The sequence below is a fragment of the Coregonus clupeaformis genome, chromosome 8, assembly GCF_020615455.1.
Source record: "Coregonus clupeaformis isolate EN_2021a chromosome 8, ASM2061545v1, whole genome shotgun sequence".
Lineage (NCBI taxonomy): Eukaryota > Metazoa > Chordata > Actinopteri > Salmoniformes > Salmonidae > Coregonus > Coregonus clupeaformis.
Window position 1 is genome coordinate 17,417,112 of NC_059199.1, and position 18,536 is coordinate 17,435,647.

General features: G+C 47.6%; 1 protein-coding gene across 1 annotated transcript in view; it reads right to left on the reverse strand.

Annotated features, from left to right (window-relative positions):
• LOC121572720 overlaps nt 1-15,292 on the reverse strand; it is a 37,788-nt gene extending 22,496 nt beyond the window's left edge. The window contains exons 1-2 of the mRNA XM_045222229.1: nt 15,154-15,292; nt 13,949-14,049 (exon numbers count right to left, since the gene is read on the reverse strand). Of these exons, the coding sequence (XP_045078164.1) occupies nt 13,949-14,049; nt 15,154-15,292 (240 nt within the window). The remainder of the gene's footprint in view (nt 1-13,948; nt 14,050-15,153) is intronic.
• Nucleotides 15,293-18,536: the final 3,244 nt, after the last annotated feature.

The following is an 18,536-nucleotide window of genomic DNA, read 5'->3' on the forward strand; positions in this document are numbered from 1 at the left end:
TGGCGATAATACAGAACTCACTGGGTTTAGGGGATACTGATCTGATCTGATGCCTTGCGCCAATTGAGGACACACACACACACTCCACCCAGCATCTGGCATCTGTGTGTGTGTGTGTGATTACAAGTGTTTGTTTATTGCTCTGTATGGAGGCAGCAGGCTGTGGATGGACTAGGGTGTCTGGTGGTGCCAACTGCAACTGGCTGGCTTATCACAGTCATGGTGCTATTACTAATGCCCAAGATAGCTATGGGTACGTTTGGGAAGAGTATGTCAATGTACAGTATACAGTGCATTCGGAAAGTATTCAGACCTCTTCCCTTTTTCCACATTTTGTTAAGTTACAGCCTTATTCCAAAATGGATTAAATAACTAAAAATCCTCATCAATCTACACACAATACCCCATAATGAAAAACAGATATACCTTATTTACATAAATACTCAGACCCTTTGCTATGAGACTCGAAATTGAGCTCAGGTGCATCCTGCTTCTATTGATCATCCTTGAGATGTTTCTACAACTTGATTGGAGTCCACCTGTGGCAAATTGAATTTTTTGGACATGATTTGGAAAGGCACACACCTGTCTATATAAGGTCCCACAGTTGACAGTGCATGTCAGAGCAAAAACCAAGCCATAAGGTTGAAGGAATTGTCCATAGAGCTCCAAGTCAGGATTGTGCTGAGGCACAGATCTGGAGAAGGGTACCAAAACATTTCTGCAGCATTGAAGGTCCTCAAGAACACAGTGGCCTCCATCATTCTTAAATGTAAGAAGATTGGAACAACCGAAACTCTTCCCAGAGCTGGCCGCCCAGCCAAACTGAGCAATCGGGGGAGAAGGGCCTTGGGCAGGGAGGTGACCAAGAACCCGATGGCCCAGAGCTCCAGAGTTCCTCTGTGGAGATGGGAGCACCTTCCAGAAGGACAACCATGTCTGCAGCACTCCACCAATCAGGCCTTTATGGTAGAGTGGTCAGACGGAAGCCACTCCTCAGTAAAAGGCACATGACAGCCGGGATTGGAGTTTGCCAAAAGGCACCTGAAGGACTCTCAGACCATGAGAAACAAGATTCTCTGGTCTGATGAAAACAAGATGGAACTCTTTGGCCTGAATGCCAAGCGTCACGTCTGGAGGAAACCTGGCACCATCCCTACAGTGAAGCATGGTGGTGGCAGCATCATGCTGTGGAGATGTTTTTCAGCGGCAGGGACTGAGAAACTAGTCAGGATCGAGGGAAAGATGATCGGAGCTAAATACAGAGAGATCCTTGATGAAAACCTGCTCCAGAGCGCTCAGGACCTCAGACTGGGGCGAAGGTTCACCTTCGAACAGGACAACGACACTAAGCACACAGCCAAGACAACACAGGAGTGGCTCCGGGACAAGTCTCTGAATGTCCTTGAGTGGCCTAGCCAGAGCCAGGACTTGAACCCGATCGAACATCTCTGGAGAGACCTGAAAATAGCTGTGCAGCAACACCCAACCTGACAGAGCTTGAGAGGATCTGCAAAGAAGAATGGGAGAAACTCCCTAAATACAGGTGTGCAAAGCTTGTAGCGTCATATCCAAGAAGACTTCGAGGCTGTAATCACTGCCAAAGGTGCTTCAACAAAGTACTGAGTAAAGGGTCTTAATACTTATGTAAATGTCATATTTCCTTTTTTAATTTAATTTGTGTATCAAAAATGTCTAAAAACGTGTTTTTGCTTTGTCATTTTGGGGTATTATGTGTAGATTGATGAGGGGGGAAAAAAACAATTTAATCCATTTTAGAATAAGGCTGTAACCTAAGAAAATGTGGAAAAAGTCAAGGGGTCTGAATACTTTCCGAATACAATGTAATACATAGCACTCACTCACTTTCTGTCAGCTAGTATAAAGTCAGTCTGTTGACAAATAATCATTAACACATACACACACACGTGGACATGAATAAACACACAAACACACACACACACACACACACACACACACACACACACACACACACACACACACACACACACACACACACACACACACACACACACACACACACACACACACACACACACACACACACACACACACACACAAATACACACACTTCACCTCCCCTGCCATGCCTTGCCCTGACCCACCCTGCCTCTCTCAACAGTGATGACAGTGTTATAGGATTATCCAGCTTTTGGCAGGACCACAGCTGCAGATGACTGAGAAGCTACCCTGCAGAAGTCACCCAGTGGTCAAAGGGGTCACGACCCCCCAGGGCAGACAGGACACAAGACAACTGGCTGGGGTAAGAGGAGGAGGGGGGAGAGCGGCTTGGAGGAGGCAAGGAGGGGATGACTCAGTTAAAGCTAAAGATAGCACAGGAGAGAGGTCTGAAGAGTTGCGAGGGGAAGTTTGCAAAGAGAAAGGAGGGTTTGTTGAAAGAGTGAGTGTTTTAGGGACGGCAGAGAAGAGAAGAGGATGAGACAAGGACAGGATAAACTATTTCAGACGAAGTGAATGGGAGGATGATACTGTATAACAGCTTTTATAATGCCTGATGGTGCTGGGAAGTACAGTAGAGAGAGAGGGAGGGAGAGAGGGAGAGAGAGGAAAGAGAAAGAGAAAGAGCGAGAAAGGGAGGGAGCGAGGAGAGAGGGAGAGAGAGCAAAAGAGGATAGGAGAGGGAAGAGAAAGAGAGAGAGCGAAGAAATAAAATAAAATAAAATGTTATTGGTCACATACACATATTTAGCAGATGTTATTGCAGGTGTAGCGAAATGCTTGTGTTCATAGCTCCAACAGTGCAGTAGTATCTAACAATTCAGAGAGAGAGAGAGAGAGAGAGAGAAAGCCTGATGTTACTGGGGGAGTACAGTAGAGAGAGCAAAAGAGAGAGCGAAAGAGAGAGAGAGACATAATGAAATGTGACAGAGCAGTCTCACAGATACTTGTGAACCTTCGGTGACTCCACTGTGCTGTGAAAACAAAACCAAACCAGAACGATGCTGCGAGGCCCTCCATTTTTCTATATCTGTTTCTGCATTGTTTAGTTTTTTTGTCCAAACAAAAACATGCTTTATATTTTGGAACCGAACGGAGAGCCATATCACTTCCATTTCGACCTCCAACCATTTTGTAAACCATTTCGATGCGATTTGGATTACTATGTGTCAGGACCAAATTATTTGATGTAGTCATGATATATGACTAAATGTCAATGTAAATATGATATTGAGCCATTGTAATACATGCACATCTCATACACACACACATGCAGTGAGCTCCAAAAGTACAGTATTGGGACAGTGACAATTTTGTTGTTGTTTTGGCTCTCTACTCCAGAACTTTGGATTTGAAATAAAACAATCACTATGAGTTTAAACTGCAGATTGCCAGCTTTAATTTGAGGGTATTGAGACCAAAAGTATTGGGACAAATTCACTTGTATGTGTATTAAAATAGTCAAAAGTTTAGTGTTTGGCCCCATACTCCTAGCACGCAATGATTACCTCAAGTTTATGACTCTACAAACTTGTTGGATGCATTTGCTGTTTGTTTTGGTTGTGTTTCAGATTATTTTGTGCCCAATAGAAATGAATGGTAAATAATGTATTATGTCGTTTTGTAGTCACTTTTATTGTAAATAAGAATATCATGTTTTTAAACACTTGTACATTAATGTGGATTATACGATGGTTATGGATAGTCCTGAATGAATCCTGAATAATGATGAGGGAGAAAGTTACAGATGCACAAATATCATAACCCCAAGACCCTAACCTCTCACCATTACAATAACAGGGGAGGTTAGCATTTTGTGGGGTATGATATTTGTGCATCTGTAACTTTCTCTGTATCATTTCAAATACAAAGTGCTGGAGTACAGAGACAAAACAACAGCAAATATGTCACTGTCCCAATACTTTTGGAGCTCACTGTACATACATAGATACATACATACATAAATAAATACAAACAAACAAATAAGAAATAAACAATCTGAAGTGTATGGAATTCAAGAACTGTTCCAGAACTGACATGTCTGCTGACGGACATGTCACTGTGTATTCACTGTCCACTGTCTACTACTAGACTAGAGTAGAGAGAGAGTGAGGTTCTACAGCTTGGAGGCCTGTAGGTGGCGCTCTAACTCTTTGTTCTGCCACCAGTTGCATTCTCTGCATTTCTCCATGTAGAGTCCCCAACCAACCAACCAACAGCAAGCCAACATTGGAACTGAGAGGCCACAGACCTAGAAATAAATATAGAAGCTATTGTTTGTTTTACACATTTAATTAACTATATTAGTTAAGATGAATTCATGGAAATATATACATTTGGCCATCAGTGTCCCCCCCAAAAAAGTGCATCATACACCTCAAATTAAATTTGGTGTTGTGTTCAATTCTATTACTTTTCAATGTAATTATACCGGCACCTCAGAGACTATTTTAATTGGTTGAGACTATATGCACCTTAGAAAGTATCTGCACTGACTACCCACACATCCAACCCTTACACACAAACGAACACACAAACACACACACACACAGACATCCATAAACACACACACACAAGAGCACTCAGAGCTGACAAATGGCACACACACTCACAATCAACACTACTGTTCTAATATATACTATTGATTCCACTACCCACTTTATATTTGTATATTGCTTCTACTACATGTTATTTTTGACTCAACTCTTTTCATTGTTATTGTTGATTATTGATTATTGCACTTCATTGTTGAGGGCGCTAGCACATAAGCATTTTGCTGAACCTTTTATACCTGCTGTAAACTGTGTATGTGATGAGTACATTTGATTTGATTTAATATGATAATAGTTTAATAAAAATGTATTCAATGTTGAGTTCAATTACTCAGAATGATTTGGAACTGAAATTATATTGACCTATTTATATTTTAATGTTGCAATGCTTACCTTTTATTTATCTCTACCAAACTATTAACAAATTAAGCCATTAAATGCAATTCATTGAGATTTATTTGAGCAAATATTTCAGGTAAGTGAAAAGCTGACAAACATCAATGATCAGAAGTGTTTGTGTGTGTGTTTGTGCCTGTGTGTGCGTGCGTGGGTGCATGCATGTGTGCTTTGTGAATTGAGAATGAGAAGGAAGACAGACAAACAATGCCAGTCAGCCAGTGAGAGACTTACTGACCTAGACTTGGTGACATCACACACCGTGGTACACCATCTTCATCACCACCGTCTCAGGATCATGAGGTTACAGAGGAAACTGTCTGTCTGCTGGAGCCGACTGGCACACAGTGGCACAGACAGCTGATCACTGTCTCAGACCCGTAATGGCTAATCACTGTCTCAGAGTAGAGCCAGAATGGTGGCAGAGGAAGCTGGCATCTAGGCAGGCACAAAGTGGCACAGTCAGCGACCGCCAACCAGACATCCCTGGCACAACAATCAACAGAGAGAACAGACTGAGAAGAAGGGAGACTGGTTGACTAAAGGCAAGCACACTAGCCTGGTCTCAGATGAGTGTTTGTGCTGCCTGTCTTGGTCAGTCCTAGGGTCACTGTTTGTCGTGGTAGTTTACTTCCTGAATTGACTAAATTAAAATTAATTGACCCCAACCTTGATAGTCAGAGAAACAGACGGGGACGGAGTTGAAGGAGACTGGTTGGGTAATATGAGTGGGCTAGTAGTTTATTTTATGGTGAAGTAATTCATTGGTGTTTACCTGTTCAATTATAAGGTATCAATGAGTACTTTCTGGTACTTACTCAAATTATTTGTACACAATTAACAGTAACTACCTGGAACCAAATGGTGCTTGTTGTAACAAGTCCCAAAGAAAAAAATAAGTAATTCATAGGCTATTACTTTGTAATTACCATGTTACCATGTAGTTTCCAAGTAAGTACTAGGTCATTTCTGTAAAATAAAGTGCTACCATGAGTGGATATATACACACACACACACATGCACGCACACACATAGGAGGATGATTTATGGGTGACATGGATTCACATTGCCATGGAGCTGAGATTAGGGCTGTTACGGTGTCTTTATTACCGTCACACCGGCGGTCACGAGTCATGACCCGCAGTCAAATTCCACGGGACCGTTTAGTCATGGTAACTAAGCTTCTCCAAGCTCTGATGTGCTGAAGGTCATTAGCAGCCTACCAAACTTGCTAACTGCCTGGTACTCAGCACTCTATTGTCCCTCTAATCACTCTGACATCAATGCAAATGTTTTCGAAAATCAAATCAAACACTTTATGAGAGCCCGTGAGCTCATGTTGCGCAACATTCTATAGGCTACGCAATTGTGTGAAAAAACAGAGTTTTGATGGCCTCTATTAAAAAGAGGAGGATCCCATCAGCTTTCTATGGGCTAGTCCTACTATATTTATTTATGAACTTTCCTAATATCAAGCACATTGCTTTGCTTTACAACTGGAATATAGCCTACCTGGCTAGCATGAAAATGAACCACAGGAAAAGCGTCCTCCATTCGCTGTTTAAGTACATAGATGACATATAATGTTTTTCATGTAGCCTAGCCCATAGGCCTATATGTTTTCATAAAGTGACCAAATAGCACATTAATCCACTTTACAACCGGTGTAGAGCCTAACTGGCATACAGTGCCTTGCAAAAGGATTCATCCCCCTTGGCGTTTTCCTATTTTGTTGCATTACAAATGTCACGGTTTCGACCGAGGCGGCTCCTTCTCCTTGTTCGGGCAGGCTTCGGCGGTCGTCGTCTCCGGAGTACTAGCTGCCACCGTTCGATGTTTCATGTTTGATTGGTTTTGTCTGTTTGTTACACCTGTTGATTGTTAAGTGTTCATTAGGCACCCTATTTAGTTCTCTTGTGTTTGGTCAGGTGTTGTGTGTAATTGTTCGATGTCACGTGTTGTTGTTGGTCCTCTGTTTTGTGCTCTCAGTATTCGTTTTGCTTAGAGAGTCCTGCATGTTGTGCGTACTTACTTTGGACAGTCCGGTGTGCGTTTGTTTTCGCCTATGACCTGTTGCCGTGTTGGCTTGTATTACGGACTTCACTAAAGACATCTGTTTTCGAATCTCTGTGTCCTGCGTATGATTCCACGTTCCCTCTACACTCAACCCTGACAGAATTACACACCATCTATATGGAATCAGCAGGAGCACCCGCACCCACCGAGATCATGGAGGAGCGCCTTCGTGGTCAAGAGGTTCGAATCAACCAAATCGGGCACGCCCTGGACCGAGTGATGAACACCCTCCATCGATGGGAGACCAGCGGGGTACCCACACTCCCACCTACCGCACCATCACCATCGGTCAGCCCGCCCGTCCAACTACCGGAACCCAGTGGGATTCGGCTCTCGCTCCCGAGGGCGTACGACGGCACCGCTGCCGGGTGTCAGGGGTTCCTGTTACAAGTGGAACTCTACCTTGCCACCGTACACCTCCGGGAGGACGTCCGCAGAGAGTTGGCGTGCAGGGATACTACACTCTCATTTGACCAGTTGGTTGACATGGCCATTCGGCTGGACACCCTGCTCGCTACCCGCGGACGTCCCAGGTGGGGGTCGCCCATTCCACCCTCCAGCGCCTCCGAGCCGAGCCCGATGGAGCTCGGAGGTGCTGGCGCTAGAGGAGGGAGAAGAAGGAGCCCAAGGGGGGCCGTCCCCTGCACCAACTGTGGCCGTGGAGGGCACACCGCGGCTAGGTGCTGGGGAGGGTCTCCTGGTGGAGGAGACGGCAGACCACACATTGGGGAGTCCTCCCAGGTGAGTAGGCGCCCCACTTACCCAGAGCTTTCTGTCGTACACATAACTATACCTGTTTGTTTTCCACAGGTTGCACCTCGTTCCCAGCATAAGGCGCTAGTAGATTCAGGCGCAGCTGGGAATTTTGTAGATCGCAAATTCTGTGTAGAGTTAGGGATTCCCCTCCTTCCGGTTAACAATCCTTTCCCTGTACATGCCCTAGATAGTCGTCCGTTAGGATCCGGGTTGATTAGGGAGGTCACAGCGCCACTTAGGATGGAGACGCAGGGGGGTCATGAGGATACGATACAGCTCTATCTTATCGACTCTCCTGCGTATCCGGTGGTACTGGGGCTTCCCTGGTTGATTACCCATGATCCTACTATTTCGTGGCGAGAGAAGGCTCTTAAAGGGTGGTCTGCTCAGTGTGAGGGGCTATGTCTGGGTGTTTCCGTAGGGGCGACCTCGGTGGAGAGTCCGAACCAGATGCCCGCACTGCACATTCCACCTGAGTATGAGGATTTGGCACTCGTGTTTAGCAAGACCAGAGCGGCACGGTTGCCGCCTCATAGACAGGGGGATTGTGCGATAGACCTCCAGGCAGGAGCTGCGCTCCCGCGGAGCCATGTGTATCCGTTGTCACAGGAGGAGAAGAGGGCAATGGAGACATACATTGCCGAGTCTCTGAGACAGGGATACATACGGCCCTCCACTTCACCCGCGTCCTCAAGCTTCTTTTTTGTGAAGAAAAAGGATGGAGGTTTGCGCCCGTGTATTGATTACCGCGGTCTAAATCAGGTGACTGTGAAATACAGTTATCTGCTCCCGCTGATTGCGACTATGACGGTGTCATTACACGGGGCACGGTTCTTCACAAAATTGGACCTCAGGAGCGCATATAACTTGGTGCGCATTAGAGAGGGCGATGAATGGAAGACAGCATTTAGTACTACCTCCGGTCATTACGAGTATCTCGTCATGCCATACGGGTTAATGAATGCTCCATCAGTCTTCCAATCCTTTGTAGATTAGATTTTCCGGGACATGCAGGCGCAGGGAGTAGTGGTGTACATCGACGATATTCTGGTGTACAGTTCTACCCGGGTCGAGCATGTAGCCCTGGTGCGCAGAGTATTGAGGAGATTGTTGGAGCATGACCTGTATGTCAAAGCCGAGAAATGTCTGTTCTTCCAGGAGTCGGTCTCCTTTTTGGGTTATCAGTTGTCTGCGTCAGGGGGTGAGGATGGAGGTTGACCGTGTGTCAGCCGTGCGTAATTGGCAAACCCCAACCACGGTTAAAGAGGTGCAGCAGTTCTTGGGTTTTGCGAATTACTACCGGAGGTTTATCCGGGGTTTTGGACAGGTGGCAGCTCCCATAACGTCCCTTCTGAAGGGGGGTCCAGTGCGCTTGCGGTGGTCAGCTGAGGCGGACAGGGCTTTTGGGAAACTGAAGGACCTGTTTACCTCGGCTCCAGTGCTGGCGCACCCGGATCCCACTTTACCATTCCAAGTGGAGGTGGACGCGTCTGAAGCCGGTATCGGGGCTGTTCTTTCACAACGGTCCGGCACACCACCTAAACACCGCCCCTGTGCTTTTTATTCGAAAAAGCTCAGTCCGGCGGAAAGGAATTATGACGTAGGGGACAGGGAGCTGTTAGCGGTGGTACAGGCCCTAAAGGTGTGGAGGCATTGGCTTGAGGGGGCTCAACACCCTTTTCTCATTCTGACTGACCACCGTAACCTGGAATACATTCGGGCAGCTAGGAGACTAAATCCTCGCCAGGCTCGGTGGACTATGTTTCTAGCCCGGTTCGTGTTTAAGATCACTTACATCCCTGGGTCCCAGAACGGGAAGGCAGATGCCCTGTCTCGGCGGTATGACACAGAGGAGAGGTGCGTGGAGCCCACTCCCATACTACCTAAGTCTTGTCTGGTTGCACCGGTGGTATGGAAGGTCGATGCAGAGATCGAGCGGGCATTACGCACCGACCCTAGCCCTCCACAGTGTCCGGTGGGTCGGACGTACGTCCCGCTCGAGGTCCGGGATCGGCTTATTTATTGGGCTCACACGTCACCCTCCTCTGGACATCCAGGTATTGGCCGGACGGTGCACTGCCTTAGTACTAAGTACTGGTGGCCAACGTTAGCCAGGGATGTGAGGATTTATGTCTCCTCCTGCTCAGTGTGTGCCCAGTGTAAGGCGCCCAGACACTTGCCCAGGGGTAAGTTACAACCCCTGCCCGTTCCACAACGACCCTGGTCTCACCTCTCTGTGGATTTTGTTACCGACCTTCCCTCCTCACAGGGGAATACCACCATCCTGGTCGTTGTGGATCGGTTCTCGAAGGCCTGTCGTCTCCTTCCCATGCCGGGTCTTCCTACTGCCCTACAGACCGCTGAGGCTCTGTTTACTCACGTCTTCCGGCATTACGGGGTACCCGAGGATATAGTGTCTGATCGAGGCCCCCAGTTTACCTCCAGAGTCTGGAGAGCGTTTATGGAACGGTTGGGGGTTTCGGTGAGCCTTACCTCGGGTTACCACCCGGAGAGTAATGGGCAGGTCGAACGTGTCAACCAGGATGTGGGTAGGTTTCTGAGGTCATATTGCCAGGGCCGGCCAGAGGAGTGGGCGAGATATGTGCCCTGGGCCGAGATGGCACAGAACTCTCTTCGCCACTCCTCCACTAAACTAACCCCTTTCCAGTGTGTGTTAGGGTACCAGCCGGTTCTGGCACCTTGGCATGAGAGCCAGATCGAGGCCCCTGCGGTGGATGAGTGGGTGCGGCGCTCGGAGGAGACGTGGAACGCTGCACACGTCCATCTGCAGCGAGCCATCCGTCGACAGAAGACGAGCGCCGACCTCCACCGCAGTGAGGGGCCCAGTGTACGCACCTGGAGATCGAGTCTGGCTCTCAACCAGAAACCTGCCCCTCCGCCTGCCCTGCCGGAAGCTGGGTCGGCGGTTTGTGGGCCTTTTAAAGTCCTGAGGAGATTGAACGAGGTGTGTTACAGGTTACAACTGCCCATTGATTACAAAAATATTAACCCCTCGTTCCATGTGTCTCTCCTCAGGCCGGTGGTAGCTGGTCCACTCCAGGACTTTGAGATAGAAGAGACTCCTCCGCCCCGTTGGACATCGAGGGGGCTCCGGCGTACACTGTTCGGGCCATCCTGGATTCGAGACGCCGGATGGGGGTCTCAATATCTCGTGGAGTGGGAGGGGTACGGCCCGGAGGAGCGGTGCTGGGTGCCGAGGAGAGACATTCTAGACCCGTCTCTTCTGACCGAGTTCCATCGTGGTCATCCTACGCGCCCTGCTCCGTGTCCTCCTGGTCGGCCCCGAGGCCGGGGGCGGCGCACGGCTGGAGCCGCGCGTCAAGGGGGGGGTACTGTCACGGTTTCGGCCGAGGCGGCTCCTTCTCCTTGTTCGGGCAGGCTTCGGTGGTCGTCGTCTCCGGAGTACTAGCTGCCACCGTTCGATGTTTCATGTTTGATTGGTTTTGTCTGTTTGTTACACCTGTTGATTGTTAAGTGTTCATTAGGCACCCTATTTAGTTCTCTTGTGTTTGGTCAGGTGTTGTGTGTAATTGTTCGATGTCACGTGTTGTTGTTGGTCCTCTGTTTTGTGCTCTCAGTATTTGTTTTGCTTAGAGAGTCCTGCACGTTGTGCGTACTTACTTTGGACAGTCCGGTGTGCGTTTGTTTTCGCCTATGACCTGTTGCCGTGTTGGCTTGTATTACGGACTTCACTAAAGACATCTGTTTTCGAATCTCTGTGTCCTGCGTATGATTCCACGTTCCCTCTACACTCAACCCTGACAACAACCTGTAATTTAAATGGATTTTAATTTGGATTTCATGGAATGGACATGCACAAAATAGTCTAAATTGGTGAAGTGAAATGAAAAAAATAACTAGTTAAAAAAAAATCTAAGAAATAAATAACGGAAAAGTGGTGCGTGCATATGTATTCACCCCCTTTGCTATGAAGCCCCTAAATAAGATCTGGTGCAACCAATTACCTCCAGAAGTCACATTATTAGTTAAATAAAGGCTCTGTCCAGGCTCTGTCGTGGCCGGCCGCGACCGGGAGACCCATGGGGCGGCGCAAGTGGCCCCATGAAGACCAAGGAGCTCTCCAAACAGGTCAGGGACAAAGTTGTGGAGAAGTAGCCTAATACAGCCTCGTCTCCCGAGTGGCGCAGTGGTCTAAGGCACTGCATCGCAGCGCTAGCTGTGCCACTAGAGATCCTGGTTTGAATCCAGGCTCTGTCGTAGGCGGCCGCGACCGGGAAACCCATGGGGCGGCGCACAATTGGCCCAGCGTCGTCCAGGGTAGGGGAGGGAATGCCCGGCAGGGATGTAGCTAAGTTGGTAGAGCATGGGTTGTGGGTTCGATTCCCACGGGGGGCCAGTATGAAACAATTAAAAAAATAATGTATGCACTATCGCTCTGGATAAGAGCATCTGCTAAATGACAAAAATGTAAATGTAAGTACAGATCAGGGTTGGGTTATAAAAAAATATCTGAAACTTTGAACATCCCACGGACCTGCCAAGAGAGGGCCGCCCACCAAAACTCACAGACCAGGCAAGAAGGGCATTAATCAGAGAGGCAACAAAGATAACCCTGAAGGAGCTGCAAAGCTCCACAGCGGAGATTGGAGTATCTGTCCATAGGACCACTTTACGCCACAGAGCTGGGCTTTACGGAAGAGTGGCCAGAAAAAAAGCCATTGCTTAAAGAAAAAAATAAGCAAACACGTTTGGTGTTCGCCAAAAGCCATGTGGGAGACACCCCAAACATATGGAAGAAGGTACTCTGGTCAGATGAGACTAAAATTGAGCTTTTTGGCCATCAAGGAAAACGCTATGTCTGGCACAAACCCAACACCTCTCATCACCCCGAGAACACCATTCCCACAGTGAAGCATGGTGGTGGCAGCATCATGCTGTGGGTATTTTTTTCATCGGCAGGGACTGGGAAACTGGTCAGAATTGAAGGAATGATGGATAGCGCTAAATACAGGGAAATTCTTGAGGGAAACCTGTTTCAGTCTTCCAGAGATTTGAGACTGGGACAGAGGTTCACCTTCAAGTAGGACAATGACCCTAAGCATACTGCTAAAGCAACACTTGAGTGGTTTAAGGGGAAACATTTAAATGTCTTGGAATGGCCTAGTCAAAGGCCAGACCTCAATCCAATTGAGAATCTGTGGTATGACTTAAAGATTGCTGTACACCAGGGGAACCCATCCAACATGAAGGAGCTGGAGCAGTTTTGCCTTGAAGAATGGGCAAAAATCCCAGTGTTGTTGAATAGTTATGCACGCTCAAGTTTTCTGTTTTTTTGTCTTATTTCTTGTTTGTTTCGCAATAAAACATATTTTGTATCTTCAAAGTGGTAGGCATGTTGTGTAAATCAAATGATACAAACCCCCCAAAAATCCAGGTTTTAATTCCAGGTTGTAAGGCAACAAAATAGAGAAAATGCCAAGGGGGTGAATAATTTCGCAAGCCACCATAGGTGGTGTGTGAGTTTTAAATTTGGGGCAGATCATTTTCACCATAGAAATTCACTTTTATAATAAAGCATTACATGTATAATTGCATTTGCAGTCACTTTTGAGAGCAGTGTTTTTTGGAACATTCACGCTTATAGCCATCTGCCATGTGCGCATTGCTGCACCTATAATGTGAAGAAATAGCCTAAAACAGCCTGAGATCTTAATCAAAGTCAAGGCATGTCTCAGTAAAGCTGGATTACACACTCTCTCTCTCTTGCAGTCTCTAACCTTCACCCTCCCCTGCCCTCTCTCTCTCCTTTCACCTTCTCCTGCCCTCTCTCCTTTCCCCCTCTTTCTCCTTTCCCCCTCTCCTGCCCTGTATGTCCCTCTGCCTCCATCTGTTATTTGTTAGATAACAAACCACAAGTGAACCAAACGTTAGCTAGCGATGATGTAATACCAACATTTCCACTTGCTTCACTGTCTATCACATCACCAGGTACATTCCCATCCATTGATATCACAGAAGTTTCACCTAAATCCACAAATCAGTTCCACTGATTCCTCACTAATCAATTCTCTCACCAGCCGAACAGTGCTTCTTTCCCTTCCCATCCCCCCACTCGTTAATCACACACAATCACACGCCGACAAAGACAATGAGAATCGACCAGAGAGGTAATGATGATGGAGCTCTAAACACTATACTCTACTCACCCCCTGTGTGCTCTGCTGCACTAGCACCTGTGTTAAGCTCTGTGGCTCGAATCTCCCCCACTTAACACTCTCTGTAGTGTCCACTGAGCTGCCGAGAGGAGCTCTCCAAGCCCCTTTCTACTCTTTACTTCCCCTGTCCTGGGCTAGACAGCTGTGGGGGCTTCAGTGTGGGAACCCCCCTTCTCCATCCCTGTCTACCCTCTTTTCCTCCCTCTCTCTCTCTCTCTCTCTCTCTCTCTCTCTCTCTCTCTCTCTCTCTCTCTCTCTCTCTCTCTCTCTCTCTCTCTCTCTCTCTCTCTCTCTCTCTCTCTCTCTCCATGCAGCTGGTGTTGGTGGGACCTTGACCTTTATTAGTTCTGACATGCAGGAGCACTGATTCTGTAAAGGTTGTGACCCCTCACAGTATGCCTTGCCAGGGCTTAGTCCAGAGAGACTCACACATCTGCGTGCCCCAGTCCTGTTGCGCAGAGCCGGGACTGCCCCACTGTGTACGCACACATCCCCTTCACACACACACACACACACACACACACACACACATACGGGTATACACACAGAAATTCACACACAAACACAGGTGTACACGTACATACGCACACACACACACATACAGGAGTACATATGCAAACTCACACATGTGAGCGTACACACACACACATACACACACACACACACTCTCCCCACCAACCCCTCCACTGGCCCTGCATTCAACATGCTGACAACACCCCTTCCCTCCTCCTCTCCTCCTCCTCCTCTTCTTCCCAAACTGCACCAACTGACCGCGCGGCTTCAAGGGCCTCAGATGTGCAGTGAGAGAAATCGCCTTTAATTGGACTACTGCTGCAAGGCTTGGGAAATGACCTGCTCCCCATTCTTTCTCTCTCTGGCTCTCTGTCTTTCCTATTCCTCCCCCCACCCCACCCCCCCCATCTCTCTCTCTCTCTCTCTCTCTCTCTCTCTCTCTCTCTCTCTCGCTCTCGCTCTCGCTCTGGCTCTCTGGCTTTTTTCCATCTCTGTCTTTCTCTGTCTCCCTCCTTTGCTCTGTCTTCTCTCCCTCTCTCTATACTATTTTGTAGTGGTGCAACACAACAATTGTTGGCATTCGGCTCTGCCACCAGACCACTCCATCAGGCCCTGTTGACCCCTACACCCCTGAGGTCACAGTGGCCAGCGGGTTGCCCTCATTAGTGCCGGGAGGTCCTCACCTCTGCCTGGCTGACTGTCACCCCTGTACCCCCCTGAACCTCCTGGCCCTATAGTCTCCTGTAGAGAGCCACGACCACACAGGAGCAGTGTCTCCTCATCCTGTACCACCAAGGACCCCATGAAGAGTAGCTGCTGCATGTGCTAATGAGGAAAATAATAAACTAAACTCACCTAAACACCCACCTTGTAAGTCTACCCTGGTTCTACATCAGATTTGATCAATCAATTTAATCAGCCAAATGGCAAGTAATCATTCAAGATCATGAATCAATATTCATTTCCAGGTCCACTTTCAATACATCAACACACACACTCTCACACAGAGAGATTGGGAGAGAGAGAGGGAGAGGGAAAGGGGGTTAGAAGGAGGAGGGAGGGAGGGAGGGAGGGAGGGAGGGAGGGAGGGAGGGAGGGAGGGAGGGAGGGAGGGAGAGGGCCCTCATTCCCTTTTGAATAGACGTGTGAACAAAAGCCTGTTCAAACTGTCAAGCACAGAGCCTTGGGTGTTTACTGCTCTTGTATCTATAACCAACAAATCAAGGCTTTGGCCCCCTCCTCCGCTTCCCCCACCCCCACGCCCCTCCATGGCCTCCTCCATCACTGTATTGGGAACAGCAAATTAAGGACCGGTCCATCTGGGTGTTATGACCAATTATGGGGGAAGCTGTCAGCCCAGATTAGAGCCTGTTGAGGAAGGAGGGCGTATGAGGGGGTATTTTATTAGAGAGATATCGGGTGGAGAGAGATAGAGTGATGGGGGAGAGAGATGGGATGGGATGGGAGAGATGGAAGAGAGGGTGGGATAGAGAGAGGCTGTGTGTGTGTGGGGGGGGAGGGAGAGAGAGAGAGAGAGAGAGAGAGAGAGAGAACTATGTTGGACTATAATTTTTCCTCCTTATAAGTGTGTTAATTGAAACATTATGTTACACTTTGAGACTTTTTAAGATCCTATGGATACTTGGGGAATATACATTATCTGGGCATAGATATAGTCCTGGATATGTTTAGGCTTACGTGTTCCACAGTGGTGTAGTGGTGCCTGGAGACGTGGGTATACTCAAAATGTTCACACAAAAAATCAAAACGCCCCACCCGGCGAAGGAAAGGCACCCTGTGTGAAAACCCAAGCTGTACTGTGCAGTAGGCTAATAGAAGGTCTACCACTGAAACAAATGATTTTAAAAAGTCACAGGTTTACGACATTTCCTAATTCTTTCAGGTTTTCACTCTCAAAGTCACACTTTTTTAACAGAAAAACAACAACATTTTATGTTCTAAGTTCATAACAATGTTTAAACCACATCAGGATACCACTTTTGAGGTCTGGAAAAAATCTAAAAAATGTTTATTGTTGAGTATAGTTATCCTTTAATTCAAGTGTTCAGTCACCTAGCACTGTTGTTTGGTTAGCAGTGTTTCTGTAGCACATGAGCTGGAGTTTGCAAAAGAAATGGCTAGGCTACTGGATTGACGCAAAAAATAATGATATCATTCCGACAGGTAGGCATAGGCTACGTTGTAGCTACTGTAGTTAACATTTAACATTTATCAGTTTTCCTCTTGTCATGTCAGTCATTGCATACCTTAGAGAGCTATTTATAACTTGTAAGAAATGTCCAGATCAACTAGCTCATGTCAGCTAACGTTTTTTTAGCTAGATTTTTCAGCCCATAGATTGTGTTGTAATATTTGACTCACTCAAATATCACATCAATGCACATTAGACATGGCAAAATGTATAGAATTGCAAGAAAATTTGCTTTAAAACTGCGGATGTTCCCCAATGCTGGAAGGGGGGCCTGAGTGAAAAAGTTTGGAAACCACTGATGTAAGCGATATAAACGCAGGGGGAAAACCCCACGGCCCATGTACTTGGTGCCATTTCCTATTGTCTCTGCTCACTGGCATAAGCAATGATTTTCTGTAGCATTTTATCCGACCAGCTTTTCTCTCTTTGGGGGACTCTAACAAAGGACCCATCATTAACTTTTTGCTCCATCGGAATACTGAAAGACCCTTCAACCACAACCCCTCCTTCCTCCCCCTCTTCCTCCCCCCATTCCTCATCTCCCCATCCCGCCTTTCTCTCTCTGCTTTTTAAAGGCTCCCAATTTGCAAAGGCCAGGTGTGCCTGGACCCAGAGTTAGCCAGCGAGGGGGTTGGTGAGGGGGTGAGGTGGTGAGGGGGTGATGGGCACACAAAGGGGGTTCCACAAGCGTTGCTGAGAGCACTGGTGCGGACTGTTCTCTGGTCCAGGCAGTGATGGTCAGTGGTGGGGTAGCAACTCGCTAGTGGCGATGTTACAGGATCAGAAAATGGGTGGGTGGGTGAAAAAGGGTAGAGGAGAGAGGGGAGAGCAGGGACTAACTAATTGGCACTAATTGAATTGGATGTGCAGATCAGATAGGGAAGCCGTGGAAGTAATCTGAAGTGTCACAGCAGATAACGCCGGGCCAGCCCAGAGTGTCCGCCTCATACGGCCGTCTGTAACATAGCCTGAGAGAGGGCACCGGCCCCCTTTGTCAGCGCCACAATAGGGAGGCAAGCGGGACCTGCCGGTTACAGAGAGGAGCGGTGGTCTCCACAGGGCAGGAGGAGGGAGGAAAGGGGGTTAGAGGGGGAGAGTAGTGCACTGTGCTGAGTTTGGACCATAACTTGTCGGGACGTTTTAAACTTGAGTTTAACTCAGCTTGGTAACGTAAACGTGGGTTTAGTTTAGCTCTCCTTAAATCATGGGGTAGTGGAGAATCCTGTGAGATTTTATGGAAACGATCTATTTGCACATACTGCAGTAGCCTACTACGCACTGAGGCGGACATAGAAATGGTGTGAGAAAAGAGATGGAGAGAGGTATAGAAACCACAAGATGAATTGTGTTTGCGATGGCTCAGAGAGACCGAGAAAGACAGCGAGAAAGAGAGCGAGAAAGAGAGCACGGTTAGGAGGTGAACTGTGAGAATGGTGGTTAAACGGAAAATAAAGATGTCCTTGAAGTTGTGATGATGTAACAATGTACGCTGGGAGTCGGGAAGCAGGTACAGGGAGTGCATTTAATGATACATAAAACAACACAAGAGTAGCGTACAGACAGGAACAGAGTAACAGAATCAATAACACCTGGGGAAGGACCAAAGGAAGTGACATATATAGGGGAGGTAATCAGGAAGGTGATGGAGTCCAGGTGAGTCTGATGAGGCGCTGGTGCGCGTAACGATGGTGACAGGTGTGCATCACAAAGAGCAGCCTGGTGACCTAGAGGCCAGAGGGGGTGTCACGGTTTCGGCCGAGGCTGCTCCTTCTCCTTGTTTGGGCAGGCTTTGGCGGTTGTCGTCTCCGAAGTACTAGCTGCCACCGTGCGTTGTTTCTGTGTTTGTTTGGTTTG